The following is a 13,569-nucleotide window of genomic DNA, read 5'->3' as shown; positions in this document are numbered from 1 at the left end:
TCAGCATTAAGGGACTCACTTTTCGACTTTCTCTTTGACTTCCTGTCCTTATTGTGCAGGTGTGGATTTTAAAACATTGCAACAACTTAACCCTCTCTTTCAAATACTCTACTCCTGCTTTTAAGTTGCAAATTTCAGCTTCCATACAGGGTTTTCATTGGTTTGTTTTTTAGGTCTAATTTTTTTTTTTTTTTTAATGTGAACATTTTCAAACTCGGTGTTTTTACGTGGATACTGAAAAAATTATCAGATAGAGAATGGTGCTCAGAAGTAGATTCTGCTCTTCATTAGGCTCTCAGGCTGTCAGTATTTTAATCCATGTCCATTTTCCTTGGAAACATTGATTTGATCGCTCAGTCCTTCCTTAAATTGTGGGTGGAGGTGTAGTTGTTCTAATCTGAAATTTTGAGTGGAACATTCCAGTTTCAGACAGTGGAAAAACTTTAATGACTTCTTAACTGAGTTATTTCTTGAAATAGCAGTATTTTTGGATGTTCCTTCTTCATCGTTTGGAAACCTGATGGAGGATATTACTGTTTGAAATAACATTTATTTAAGTGAAGATAAGGACAGTATAGGTCATCATTATTAATATCTTAGGTATTACAACAAAGGGCCATATGGAAAATTGATTAATAGCTCTTGGTATCTAGCAATGGGATGTGTTAATTTTGCCCGCGTAGTTAAGGAAAGAGGGCCATCTTCTCACCCGGTCAGTGTAGGCATTACTGAGACCTCTAGGTTTACCATTTCTAGATTGCCCCTGGCTGAGCAGCTTTGCATTTTGAGTCTTCTCACCCTTTCTCCCCACCCTCAAGAAACAAATTAATAACTCGATGAAGAATCCAAAGGATAGTCTTCCTTTCTTCAAGATAATAGTGTGTGGTCAGACCAGTTTTCAGTCTAGGTTAACAAAGAACTGCGTGGCTATTTTATGCACTTCCGTGGACTAGTCAGCCTCCAAGAGCCTTGGTTTCCACATTGGTGCAATGAGAATTATAATGCCCTTTGAGGAATTATTGCTGGGAGCAAATGAGAAAATGGCGGTGGCTGTTTTGGGGGAACTGCAGAGCATCATACAGTGTAAAGAGATGTTTGTTTCAAGTTTATTGTTTGAAGCCAGGTTTAAAAAGTTTTCTTGCCTCCTAAAATCTTTTAGTGTATTTATTTGTCATCAGAATCAAACAGTTTTGCAGCAAGTAGTGCCTCATCACAGGGACTATTTCTTCTGCTTTTTCTCCTCATTATTCCTGGCACCTGAAGCTTTACATGCCCACCCCACCCCCGTCCATCTCAGCTGCAACTAATGAGACAGCTGAAACTGTGTGTCTTGTGACAAGGTCTTCAGTACACTTTGAGAGTCAATTGTCAACCACGTTGCCTGCCCAGACAAAGCATCTTTCAGCCCTGGTTCAACCTAGATGGAGCCTGGGAGTTCCTGAGTTACTAGGAGATTCTCTGTGGGAGACCAAAAGGCAAAGTTGTGACTCCCTAGGTGGTACCTGGGGGCAAATAGGCCCTGGGGTGATGCTTTTAATATGGCCTTAGCTCTTGCTAAGCCTCTGTTTTCCCAGAGCTTCCATTCAAGAATTTAATGACTTAGGAGCCCTGGTAGAATCTCTCAGTAAATGAATGGAGTGAGGGTGCCATCTGCTGGCATGTATTGAGAATTGCTTAGTAAGACAATACGGTGTCCTTGCATATCAAAGGAAAAATTCACTGTCATAATCTTTAAAAAGAAGTCAGGTATTAGACTTTGATCTTAGATTACATTATAATTATATAGTCATTTTTCTCCTGGTCTCTGGCTACGATTGTTGACTGAAAATTGGTGCTTTGCAAAATGTCCCAGAGTTAAATTATTCTCTGAGAACAGGAGGAGATCCCTTTGTATAGTTACCATATATAGTTCATGATCAGCTCATTAACAAGCTCCTAGCTTCTCCCTTCTGTCTCTTCTGAGTGTGTAATATGATTTTCTTGCTTACAGTATAGTGACTCTGAAGTCTCTCATCATGTCTGGAAATGACAGTGTCCCTTTGATCCTGTCAGTATTGAGTATATCACCCTGACAATTTTCATTCTAGATAAATCCTATAATCTCTATCTTTAGCGTATACCTTCTACTCATCCATTATGCTGACCTCAGTAGTGTTAGGTTTGGAGATAGTCCACAAGTGATCAGACAGAGGGACACACTAGCAGGTCAACAAACAATTGACAATTGGCCTAAGCTAAAGAAAGTATGGTCAAAGGTCATTGAATAGAGATTAAGTATGTCATTTGGTCATTCTTCCTGTACAGTTTACAGGAACAAGCAGAATAATCCCAAACAAAGGCTAAATGAGAAATGGTATTTTAACCTTTGTATATGGTTTGAGATGTTTACATCTGAATGAGGGGGCGGGGGTCCATTTGAACATTTCTGTATCCTCACGTAGCCATTTGATACCATCTTGGCATTACTTTTACTTTTTCCTTGCCACTATTTTTTTTTTTTCAGATTTAATGTGTTTTATTGATTAAATTATTACATTTGTGCCAATTTCCCTTCCCTCTGCTCCCCTCCACCCGGTGGCCCCCCTCCCTCCAGTTGTCCCCCCCTTTTAGATTATGTCCATTAGTTGTGCATACAGTTCCTCCCAACCTCTCTCCGTCTATTCCATTCCCTCCTACCTTGATCCCCAATTCCTATATCATCTCCCTCCCTTTCCCCATTCCCCCTCCCTGTTGACCTCCCCCCAATATGCTTCCCGTACCCACAGTTCCTCTTCCACTCTCGTTGCCTATTTAGTTTGCCTTTGTTTCATCTCCCTAGCTTCTGTTTTTTTTTTTTAAACCAGTCCCTTTAACATCTCATATAACAGTGGTTTGGATCTAATGAACTCTTTCAGTTTTATTTTGTCCTGGAAACACTTTCTCTGTCCTTCTATTCTGAATGACAATTTCGCTGGATAGAGTATTCGTGGTTGTAGGTTTTGGATTTTCATTACTTTGAATATTTCTTGCCAGTCTCTTCTTGCCTGTAGGGTTTCCCTTGAGAAGTCAGCTGATAGTCTAATTGGGACCCCTTTGTACATAATTCTTTTCTTCTCTCTTGCTGCTTTTAAGATTCTCTCTTTATCTTTAATTTTTGACATTTTGATTATAATGTGTCTTGGAGTGGTTCTCCCTGGGTCCAGTCTCTTGGGAACTCTCCTTGCTTCCTGGACCTGCAGGTCTATTCCCTTCCCCAAGTCTGGGAAGTTCTCCTTTATTATATTTTCACTCAATTTTTCAAGTTCTAGTTCATCTTCCTCATTCTCTGGCAAACCAATGATTCTTATGTTGGGTCTTTTATAGCTGTCCCAGAGGTTTCTGATCCTTTCATTGTTGCTTCCCATTTCCTCTCGCTGCATTGGTTGACTGCTTGTTCCTTCTCCATATTCCAGTTTGTTGAAATGAACTCTGGATTTTATTTCCTTTCCTTCTGTCTCATATGCTGTTTTGTTCCTTTCGTTATGAAAGTTTTTCGCTTCTTTCATATCTTTTTCCTGCTCTTTTGTGAATTCTGTAAGCCACCTGATAACAATGGCCCAGAACTGAGCCTCTGACAGGTTTCTTATCTGTTCATCTGTCAGGTTCTCTATCTGCTGCCTGGTGAGTTGTGTTACCGGTATTTCTAAAGTTGCCTGCCTCATTTTGACAGATGCGTTTTGTTTTCTTGGGCCGGCTGTAAGGGGCAGTGCCTGCGTACGCGTCACAAATCAGCGACCGGCGCCTGCCTGTCCGCGACCTATTTCGCAGCCCTGTGGTGCTTTCTTTGGGGGCGGGGGTCCAAGATGGATTCACACAGTTATTCAGCTAGGAGACCGGGATCCGTCCTCCCGCCCCCCTGGGCCTCACTGTTCAAGGCGATGCGGCGGCTGCTCTCCCCAGTGCTGGGGTCGCGCACCGCCAGGGGCTTGCGTAGCTGGGACTCCTCGCCAGGGTCGCGCTTGCGCAGCCAGGGCCCGCCGCTCCGGGTGCGACCGCAAACAGCACTGTCCTCTTTAACTCTTACCTGCTCAAATGGCACCGCTGGTTTATAACTTCATATGTTGGACTTACGTGTAGTTTTATTTTCTGGAATTTCTAGTTATCCTTTGTTTTGAAGTAGTTGTATTCCTCTATAGTTGTAGAGGGAGACCTAGCGTGTCCGTCTAAGCCTCCATCTTGGCCGGAAGTCCTCTCCTTGCCACTATTTTTATCTGTTAAGAATGAGCCTTCTAGACTGAACATTCCTTGTAAATTGAAAATCTAGCTTTTGTGCCTGGTTTATGGCGGTAGGAAACTGCTAAGTGGGACTGATTAGACTCCGCTTTTAGTCTTCACAGTAAGTTCTGATTGGCAGAAACCATGAACTTTCAAACTATGCTAAGGGCTAAAAAGAAGGGAAAGGGCAAGATTTCCTAGGTGGGGTGTGCTTGCCCGTTTTCAGAACTCTCTGTTTGCTGACTGCCTGATAAGTGCCAGACGACCACCCAACCAACTTGTAGTTGTTATTTTCCAACTTTATTTAAGGAAACTGAAGCTCAGGTGGTTATTATGTTGGTCATGGATGAGTCAGAAAAATTAGGCTTTTTCTTCCTCAACCTGACTTTTGTATTATTAGTAAATTTTCATATCACATCCTGTAGCAAATTACATGATCCTGGGGTTAATGAGGTATTCTAGTTGACTGAAACAAATGATACATTCAACAAGCAGCTGCCTTCTAGCCCCAGAGTCTATATTAGCCACTGAGGTAATAAAACCTTGACGACCAAGCTTATAGACTATTGACTGTGATCATAGCTTTCATTTGCCCAGCCACTTTGCCAGTTACTGTGCCAAATGCTTTATATTGTCATCTTTTTTAGAAGGGAAAATAAGCTGTGAATACATCCCACTGGGATAATAGGTATAGAAAGGGCTAGTGTAAAAATTCAGATCAAGACCCTTCGCAGGGATGGACAGGTTTTCACACCACGGGGCAGTTGTCCTGAGGGAACAAGGAAGGGCTGAATCCAAGCCTGTCTAATACAATGGCCTCCATGGAGCAGGCCTCCCTGGGCTAGCAGCAGGCTGGGTGCAGCTAGCAGGCAGAATGCCCATTCGTTGCTCATTCATTTCCCTTCATCTCACATGTTTCCTGTGCCTCACATGTGCTAGAGGCTTTAGGTAGAATATTTTGTTCAGGTAAACCTTCAAAACAACTCTGGGGAATAGGTTTTATTTGGCTAATACAATTTTATAGGTGGTGGAGAAAGAGAAGAACATATGGGAAAATTAGTTAAGTATCAACTGTGTGCATAGATATTTTATATGAACTCTGAAAGGGCAAAAAGGGCAATTTTATGGGGTCTTTTTATTTGTTTCAAGTAGACGAGGAATTAGAAGCTCAGAGAGGTTAAATAACATGTCAGGCTTACTTATGTAGTAAGTGACAAACCTAGGATTCACACCCAAACCTGTCTTATTCGGACTCCAGTGCTCTCGCACTTATTAGTGTCAAAATGAGAAAAGATCAAGGAGAACTTCTTTAAGGAGGCATCTTTTGAATCAGTTCTGTTACTATATATAATTTGGTCACTAGGTCATTACCATATGTGAATTAATGAATTTTCTAAAAGATTTAAATAAAATAACATTCAGATATCTCAGAAATTATGCCAAATAAAACTGACTCTTTGATTTATAAAACATACTACTATAATTGTTAATATTAATGATCACTCAGCAGATTATTGAAAAGCTAGAAAGCTCTGTTGGTGTCTTCTGTATTTCCTTTGTCTAATAGTATATTTGGGAACACAGTGCTTACAGCTTATTACAAGTCAAATCATGTCTGTTCATTTTTTATAATAAATGTGTATGGTCAGATATGTTCTACCATTTGTCCAAGGTCACACTAAGGCATTGACCAATGAAACCACAAAGTTGGTACTTTGCTTCACACCTCTACTACTTTCCTTCAGAGCCATTCTTTGTCCATGGCAAGTTGGATAATTGTCTCAGGGAGAACAGTGTATATGTGGTGTTTTGACCTTTGCCACAAATGTGGCAATAAAACAATGCTGTCAGTCTGTCACTAGGGCTATGTGACCTTGAATTAGTTATTTCTCCTCTTTGAACCTCAGTTTTTTCACTTATAAAACAAGGGACTTCATATATATGATTTCTAATCATAAATGAGGGAAATGTTAAAATATTCCCCAAATTGAGGACATTAAAAACCCCATAGATCAGTGACTCTGTTAGAAGGTGGCCATGCCTGCTTCTCAGAATGTTTCTTAGAATATCAAGTATGCTTGGCAAAAATATATACCCCTTTGAATCACAAATCATAATATTTTTATAGGAAAGTTGTATATTATTTATTAACAACCAAGGAAACTGCTCCCCTAGGGGATGCGTCAGAATCACAGGAGGACTTTTCCAGCATGGTCCCCTTGTGTACCTCTCCTGCCATTAAGCATCATTGCCATGACTGGGCGCTGTTACTGGTGTGCAACAAGTCAGGGTAAAAGAAATAACACTTTCTTATGAAACAACAAATATTATCAAGATATTCAGGTCTTTTTTTTAGCTACATAGAAATTTTTTATGTACATGATCGAAGATACAGAGAGATAAAATTTATCTGGTTCTGTAGCTTAATTATAAGACATGAAAGTTTTACCTCTTTGATAGATTTTTTCCCCTTCAACATAGGTAACTGTTTTTTCTTTTAAAGGAATCTATACAAATACTATCTTTACTTAACTACTTAGTATTTATTAAGCTGCCTGCTGGATTTCAAATGATACCTAGTTCTTGTGCTCTGTTGTTACTAACCTGGCATTCTACGTTTGAGTGATGGAGATTAGCTGTTTGAATTCAGTGGACTGTGCTAAAGTTTTATTCATGAGAATAGAAGGGAGTCAGGGACAGAGCTACATTTTGCACTTGCTTCTTTAAAGATAATCAGCAAAAAAGAACAAAGCGGGTGACAGGGAACTCATTCCTTCAACCCAAGGCCCCAGTAATATTAAGGTCTCCTTACGCAGACGCTATGAAATAAACTGAAATCAAGGAATCAGTTACTGGAATTGAGGCAGTTTTGCTTTGTGGTTTAAAGGCCAACATATGCCAATGTTTCCATGAAAAGCCGAGACACACCCTGAGGAATAAGCTCTTCCTCCATCCCTCCTTTTCTTTGCTGTTAACAAGCTCGATGGTCTGTGTGCTTCTTCCTTTTGTTGGATAACTTATTAATAGCTAAACAGCCAGAGTCAGTTGATCTTACCCTCCTGCAGTTGCCCAGAAATCTTTGCATCAGTTCAGAGGTGGCACTTGCTGGGACTGATGCCTGCAGCCGAGGTGTACAACCCAGTTGTTTTCCTCCTCTTCTTTCCTCCCAGCCCCTGGCTGTGTTTTAGTTGCATGGCAACCCATCTGCCTTGATAGCTGATGTCAGCTCGTTTTCACTTAAACTTAGCCCAGCAAAGTTTGCAAGATGGGCACTTGAGTTTGTGCCACGCTAGGGAAGGCTCCAGTTTGTGTTACCAAATCATAGAACTGCAGACTAATGGGCTCTGGCAGGCTAAATATAAATGGATATCACAAGGGATTAGCTTCCAGAACAATGTGCCTTCGGGACTTTGTTTTTAACTTTCAGGAGCTTAGCAAATGAGCCTCAGCCATATTCTATTTGCTGCTGAAGTTCTCTCTGTACTTTAAAGGAATAAGAGTGTCCAAAATTACCTTAACTCCTGAATATTAGCATTTAGCCAAATATTTGATATGGATTTTTTGAAAGAAGGACCAACATTTTACCAAGATGCATAAGCAGCAACTGAGAGGAAAGAGTTCATATAGTAAGTACACTAACAAGCGAAAAATATAACTTCTGTAATCCAGCAGAGGGCAGAAGGGAGTTTTAGCTTTTTTCTCACCTGTGACTATCCAAATTTATGACAGTCCAAGGCAAAATTCAGAGGCGCATTTGCAGACAGATTATCCTCAGCTGGTTACTGCATGGATTATTTTGGTTGTAAAGAGGATCTAGACAGTGTGCTCAGAGCCACTTCGATCCTGTTTGTGCAAAAAGATGTACAGAATATTGAGTTCTTTATGCCTGAAAGGGGACAATAGTGTTGTTCCCACATAACAGCACCTCTTTTAATCGATTCAGATCTTTATTACTCACAACAATACAGCATTTACAGTTTTTCCCGTTTATGGCACTCCAAACGCTAGAATGAAATGTTTGAAATAAAGACGAATAAATTATTTGATTACCGAATAGTTCTCTTTTACAGTAACTGTAACTACGTATAACTGTAAAATAGTGTAAAGGATTTTCACAACCTACTCTGCCTTCTAAAAAGTCCATTTTATCCTTGCATAGCAACTTGGAGTGGTAATGTTTGTGCCATTGTAAAGATGAAGTTAAGATGAGGTTAATGCTGGAACATGATGACAAGAAATAAATTCCAGTCTTGGTTTTTATATAACTTTAAATCCTGGTTGTTAATGTTTGGCTTCTAAAAACACTTCTAAAAGGAACATAAATTTTCCATGCTGATTTGTAGTGAAGGCTGTATTTGCTTGGATAGTATGTTAGTGTTTTTTTTTTTTTGCCCCTGGCTTTTTTTCTTTTTTTAATAGCATGCTAGTGTCTTAAATTGGGTTCATCAGGAATCAGCCCCTGAATTGGAGTTGGGGTATTCATCAGGGAGCAGCCTCAGGCTCTGCAGCTGTGGAAGGCAGGGGAGGGAAGCAGGGTCAGGCAGAAGAAGTTGGATTTGCCTGCAGGCCCAGGATCAGCCTTAGCTGACTTCCGTGAGAACTCTGGATTCGAATGACTCTTCTAAGTGTCCTGAACTGGGGCACTTCCACATGTATCAGTCACTGGGTGTGCACCCTCCACCCCCACCCCAACCACAGGACTTGCCTTGGTGGAGGTGGTTCTCTGCAGCTGAGACAAGTCATCGTTCATTAAAGAAGGATCTGGGTGGTTCATCATAATGCAGGTTGTGTGAGAAGGTGCCTCCAAAATCAGGTACCCTGGATATTCTTTTTGACAAATTGACTTTAACATTGGATAACTTACTGATTGCTTTTTAAAAAAATGATAACTTGCTGTATTCCAATCTGTATGGAAGGAAGTAGTTCTAAATAAAACTTTTTTTTATAGTTAAAGTGGTTTGAAAAATAAGGTTTTGAAGAATGAAAACTAATTTTTTGTTGTTTTTTTTATAAATCAGTGTTAAGTTCTGAAATATAGTGGTAGCATAAATACATATATGTGGTTTATTTATTTGCATTGGGATTGTCCTATGAATAACAAGCTATGTTGATTAAAGGTAATCTCAATGAATAATGGAATTGTAGTTTGTTGTGGTTCTTTGCAGTCTGTAGGGGAAAGTTGTTAAATAAGTCACAGAGAGTGATGCTGGTAGTCTGTCAGATAATAAAGCACACGTCAATGTATTATAAAAGGCAGGTGGTGGAGAGGGTGCATTTGTATGTTGTTCCTGGAACAGTCACTCATGTCTAGCCTTTATTTTAGCACTCCATGTTTAAGCCCTCTTAATTCCACCTAGCCATTTATTACTCAGTCGTAGCTTCAGTCATGTGCCTGCCGGGCGCAGACGCCTGTGCCCGCTCAATACGTATTGGAGACATGGTTCTCACTCTCAGAGAGCTCAGAATATGACCCAAAAGTCACACTTGTTACGTTACCACCCATCTCATCAGAAAAGCATACTATTTGAGAAAATGTTAAGCTCATGATGCAGATGAGTTTTCTAAAAATTAATATTTTTTATCGAAACTCCAGTGTTTTTCATTGGCAATAAATATTTCAATTATTTTTATAAATACAGGCTCCTGTGGTCATTTTTAATGAAAATGTCTATCAAATACGTGTCCGAATACCCATATTTTATCATTTGTTTTTTAAAGTAAAAATAGTGTTCCCTGAACAAAGGAGATAATTTAGGTCACAACTCAGTCATGTCACATGAGTGCTATGTATTTTTTAATCCTCACCCAGAGAAATGTTCATTGATTTTAGAGAAAGGGTGGGGAGAGAGAAAGAGGCATCGATCAGTTGCCTCCTGTACGCTCCCCAAATGGAGATCAAACCTGTAACCTTTTGGTGCTTGAAATGATGCTCCAACCACCTGAGCCTCCCAGCCAGGGCGTGAGTTCTTTTCTTAAAGACAGCTTTTGTATTTGAATAGGAAGAGGATATAAGAAAGGTGGCTCAAGAGTTGGCGCCACTGTCTTGACTAATGCGATGTCGGCAGCCTTGCTCTCCGTTGCTTTCGTACCACCCATTCAAGTGTCTACACCGTGACAAGGCAAAACTGCATGTTAGTATTCTGAAAACAATTATGCCCCCTGGAAGTGTCCCTCTCTCAGTGTCCACAGCCCACGTTGACTTTTGCTGGTATAGAGAACTGTTTTAAGCAGGGAGAGCCTGGGGAAGGAGACTGCCTTGGCAAGAGACCAGAGAGCCCGGCTTTGTATGATGGTTGCAGAGCTGGAGCACTGGGAGGGAAGAGTTGACACTTGCTGAGGTTTTCAGCCTGAGTGACTGAGTGGATGGCAAAGCCATTAACCAAGGTGATGACTGGGGTAAGAGGAGCCCTGGCTCATGATTGAAAGTGATACTGCTATCACTGAGGGAGAAAAACCTATCATAATTCTCTCACTTGGAAAAGGATGGATTCACTATTCATAGATAATGAGTGGTGGGTTTTAGAAGCTCCACCCATTCTGTATTGGTGCATAAGACTCTTGTGCCTGTGCTTCCTGTAACAGTACTTTTCTCTTTCTGTTTCTAGGAATGGTGCAAAAGCTGGACCAAAAACTTCCAGTGGCCAATGAGTACCTTCTGCTCTCTGGAGGAGTCCGGGAAGGTGTGGTGGACTTGGACTTGGATGAGCTTAATATCTATGCCCGGGGGACTGACTACGACATGGACTTCACCCTTCTGGTGCCAGCCCTTAAGCTGCATGACCGCAATCAGCCTGTGACACTCGATATGCGCCATTCAGCCTTGTGCCACTCTTGGCTAAGCCTCCGGCTCTTTGATGAGGGGACGATCAGTAAATGGAAAGACTGCTGCACCATTGTGGATCACATCAATGGTGCCACCAACTACTTCTTCTCCCCAACCAAAGTGGCTGACTGGTTCTATGACTCCATCAGCATTGTGCTATTAGAGATACAGAAGAAACCCCAGCGAGGGATGCCCAAGGTGGAGAAGGTAGAAAAGAATGGCACCATCATCTCCATCATTCTGGGTGTGGGGAGCAGTCGCATGTTGTACGATATTGTCCCTGTGGTATCTTTCAAAGGCTGGCCTGCGGTGGCCCAGAGCTGGCTCATGGAGAACCACTTTTGGGATGGGAAGATCACGGAGGAAGAGGTCATCAGTGGGTTTTACCTGGTGCCCGCTTGCTCCTACAAGGGTAAGAAGGACAATGAGTGGCGGCTGTCCTTTGCCAGGAGCGAGGTGCAGTTGAAGAAGTGCATCTCTAGCAGCCTCATGCAAGCCTACCAGGCCTGCAAAGCCATCATCATTAAACTCCTGTCCCGGCCCAAGGCTATTAGCCCCTATCACCTGCGGAGCATGATGCTCTGGGCCTGCGACAGACTTCCTGCCAACTACTTGGCTCAAGAAGACTATGCAGCCCACTTTTTGCTGGGCCTCATCGATGACCTGCAACACTGTCTGGTCAACAAGATGTGTCCCAATTATTTCATCCCTCAGTGCAACATGCTGGAGCATCTTTCAGAGGAGACCGTCATGCTCCAGGCACGGAAGCTGTCCTCGGTCCGCTCAGACCCCGCGGAGCACTTGCGCACCGCCATCGAGCACGTCAAGGCGGCCAACCGGCTGACGCTGGAGCTCCAGAGGCGAGGGAGCACCACCAGCATCCCCTCCCCGCAGTCGGACGGAGGGGACCCCAACCAGCCCGATGACCGTTTGGCCAAAAAACTGCAGCAGCTAGTGACTGAGAACCCGGGGAAGTCCATCTCTGTCTTTATTAACCCTGATGATGTCACAAGGCCCCATTTCAGAATCGATGATAAATTTTTCTGAGCATTTTACTGCCTTTTTCCACTCCCGTTCGGGTTCTAAAACTCTCATCATGTGTTTTGTGGTTTGTGATGCGGTCTTTCTGTTTTTTTACATATCCAGCCCAGATTGGATCTGTTAAGAACACATATTATTAAGTCTCCTGTTTCTACAGGATGGTGCAGGCTCTGAAACAGTATATTACTATTTCATATTCTGCCTCTGGTTCTGTTTACTTTTTATAGTTATTGTCACGTAATTCGTTTTGGGTTTTTTTGTTTTTTTTTTGTTTTTCTTTTTTAAGGAGAACTTGAGCCATAGGTGATGATGCCCATGAACTCTCTTGCTTTCTGCTGTTTCAGACTTTGTGCAAATTTGTTTGTGGGAATGGGGAAACAGACCTCTTTCTGACACATAAGGATTCTGTAATTTTTTGTTTTGTTTTATTTGTCTTTATTATTATTTTTAATTAGCTTTCATCACTACACATATTTGAGAATCATCTGAACACGGGAACTACCTGGCATATTAGCTGGATTGAATTCTTTTGGCCAGTGGCCAGAGTAGTTTCCCCTTTTTCAGCAAACAATGTAGACTTTGAAAGTGAAAACGCTACAAATTCTGTATTGGAGAAACTTCATTGAATGTAATTGTCCTTGGATCAGAACTTCGGATGGTTTGGAAGGTGTGTTTTATAACTTTCCGAACAGAATTAAGGTTTCCAAATGGTAGTTTTAGTGTGTGTAATTATTTGAAGCCTTATTTAAACCTTATTAAAGAACATACCATTATAATTGTTATTTGCACTAATGAAACCTTCGCCGTTGTCAGAGTCCCAATGTGTGTGTGTTTCAATATAATTTGACATCCCCTGTTAAAATGCTACCTTTTTTTTTTTTTTTTTTTTTTTCATTTAGCCCATTTCTCTCAAACAGCGGAATGATTTTTTACATTTGTTTATTTCTCCTTTAATTATGGGCTCCTATTTTGCCCTTGTTGATATTCCTGGTTCCTATCTTACTGAGAGAAGTTTTTAAAGCTTTATACCTGCTGAGTGACTTTACCTGAAGCTGGGAAAAATATATACTTGATAGAATAGGTGTCTTTGTATGTATTTCTTTTGGGGTGATAGAGGTAAGCTCTTTTGTAAAGTCTCTTTGCTTCTACTGAGAATTTTGAGGAAAACTGTCAGGAAGAATTTATAATCCCCAAACTGAAGACATCATGCCTGTTCAAAAGCAGGTTTTGCTGTAGAGCAGGAACCAGGATGTGATTGTGGGCGGCAGCCTTGGTGTAGAGCTATCCCGTTTCATGAATAAAACTTCTTGCCACTTTTAGGTGCCACAAGGCATTGACTCCCTCTTGGTATGGACTCATTGCCAACTGTGGTGTTTGAGAGATCAGGGGGCCTGCTGATCTCCCAAAGAATGACTGGGATGTCTACTATTGAAAAGGTCAAGCAACATTTTGGTTTTGATTTTGAATGTCCA

General features: G+C 41.3%; 1 protein-coding gene across 3 annotated transcripts in view; it reads left to right on the top strand.

Annotated features, from left to right (window-relative positions):
• The window catches only part of MB21D2 (Mab-21 domain containing 2), a 102,819-nt gene extending 90,710 nt beyond the window's left edge, over positions 1-12,109 (top strand). For all 3 annotated transcript variants that reach the window (XM_090282262.1, XM_090282347.1, XM_090282437.1), the window contains one exon: positions 10,839-12,109. In XM_090282262.1, coding sequence (XP_090138388.1) covers positions 10,839-12,103 — 1,265 coding nt within the window. In that variant the 3' untranslated portion in view covers positions 12,104-12,109. The remainder of the gene's footprint in view (positions 1-10,838) is intronic.
• The last annotated feature ends 1,460 nt before the right edge of the window (positions 12,110-13,569 follow it).

Source organism: Furipterus horrens, unplaced genomic scaffold (assembly GCF_987537825.1).
Source record: "Furipterus horrens unplaced genomic scaffold, mFurHor1.1.pri manual_scaffold_1, whole genome shotgun sequence".
NCBI lineage: Eukaryota > Metazoa > Chordata > Mammalia > Chiroptera > Furipteridae > Furipterus > Furipterus horrens.
This window is presented reverse-complemented; position numbering and strand designations above follow the sequence as displayed.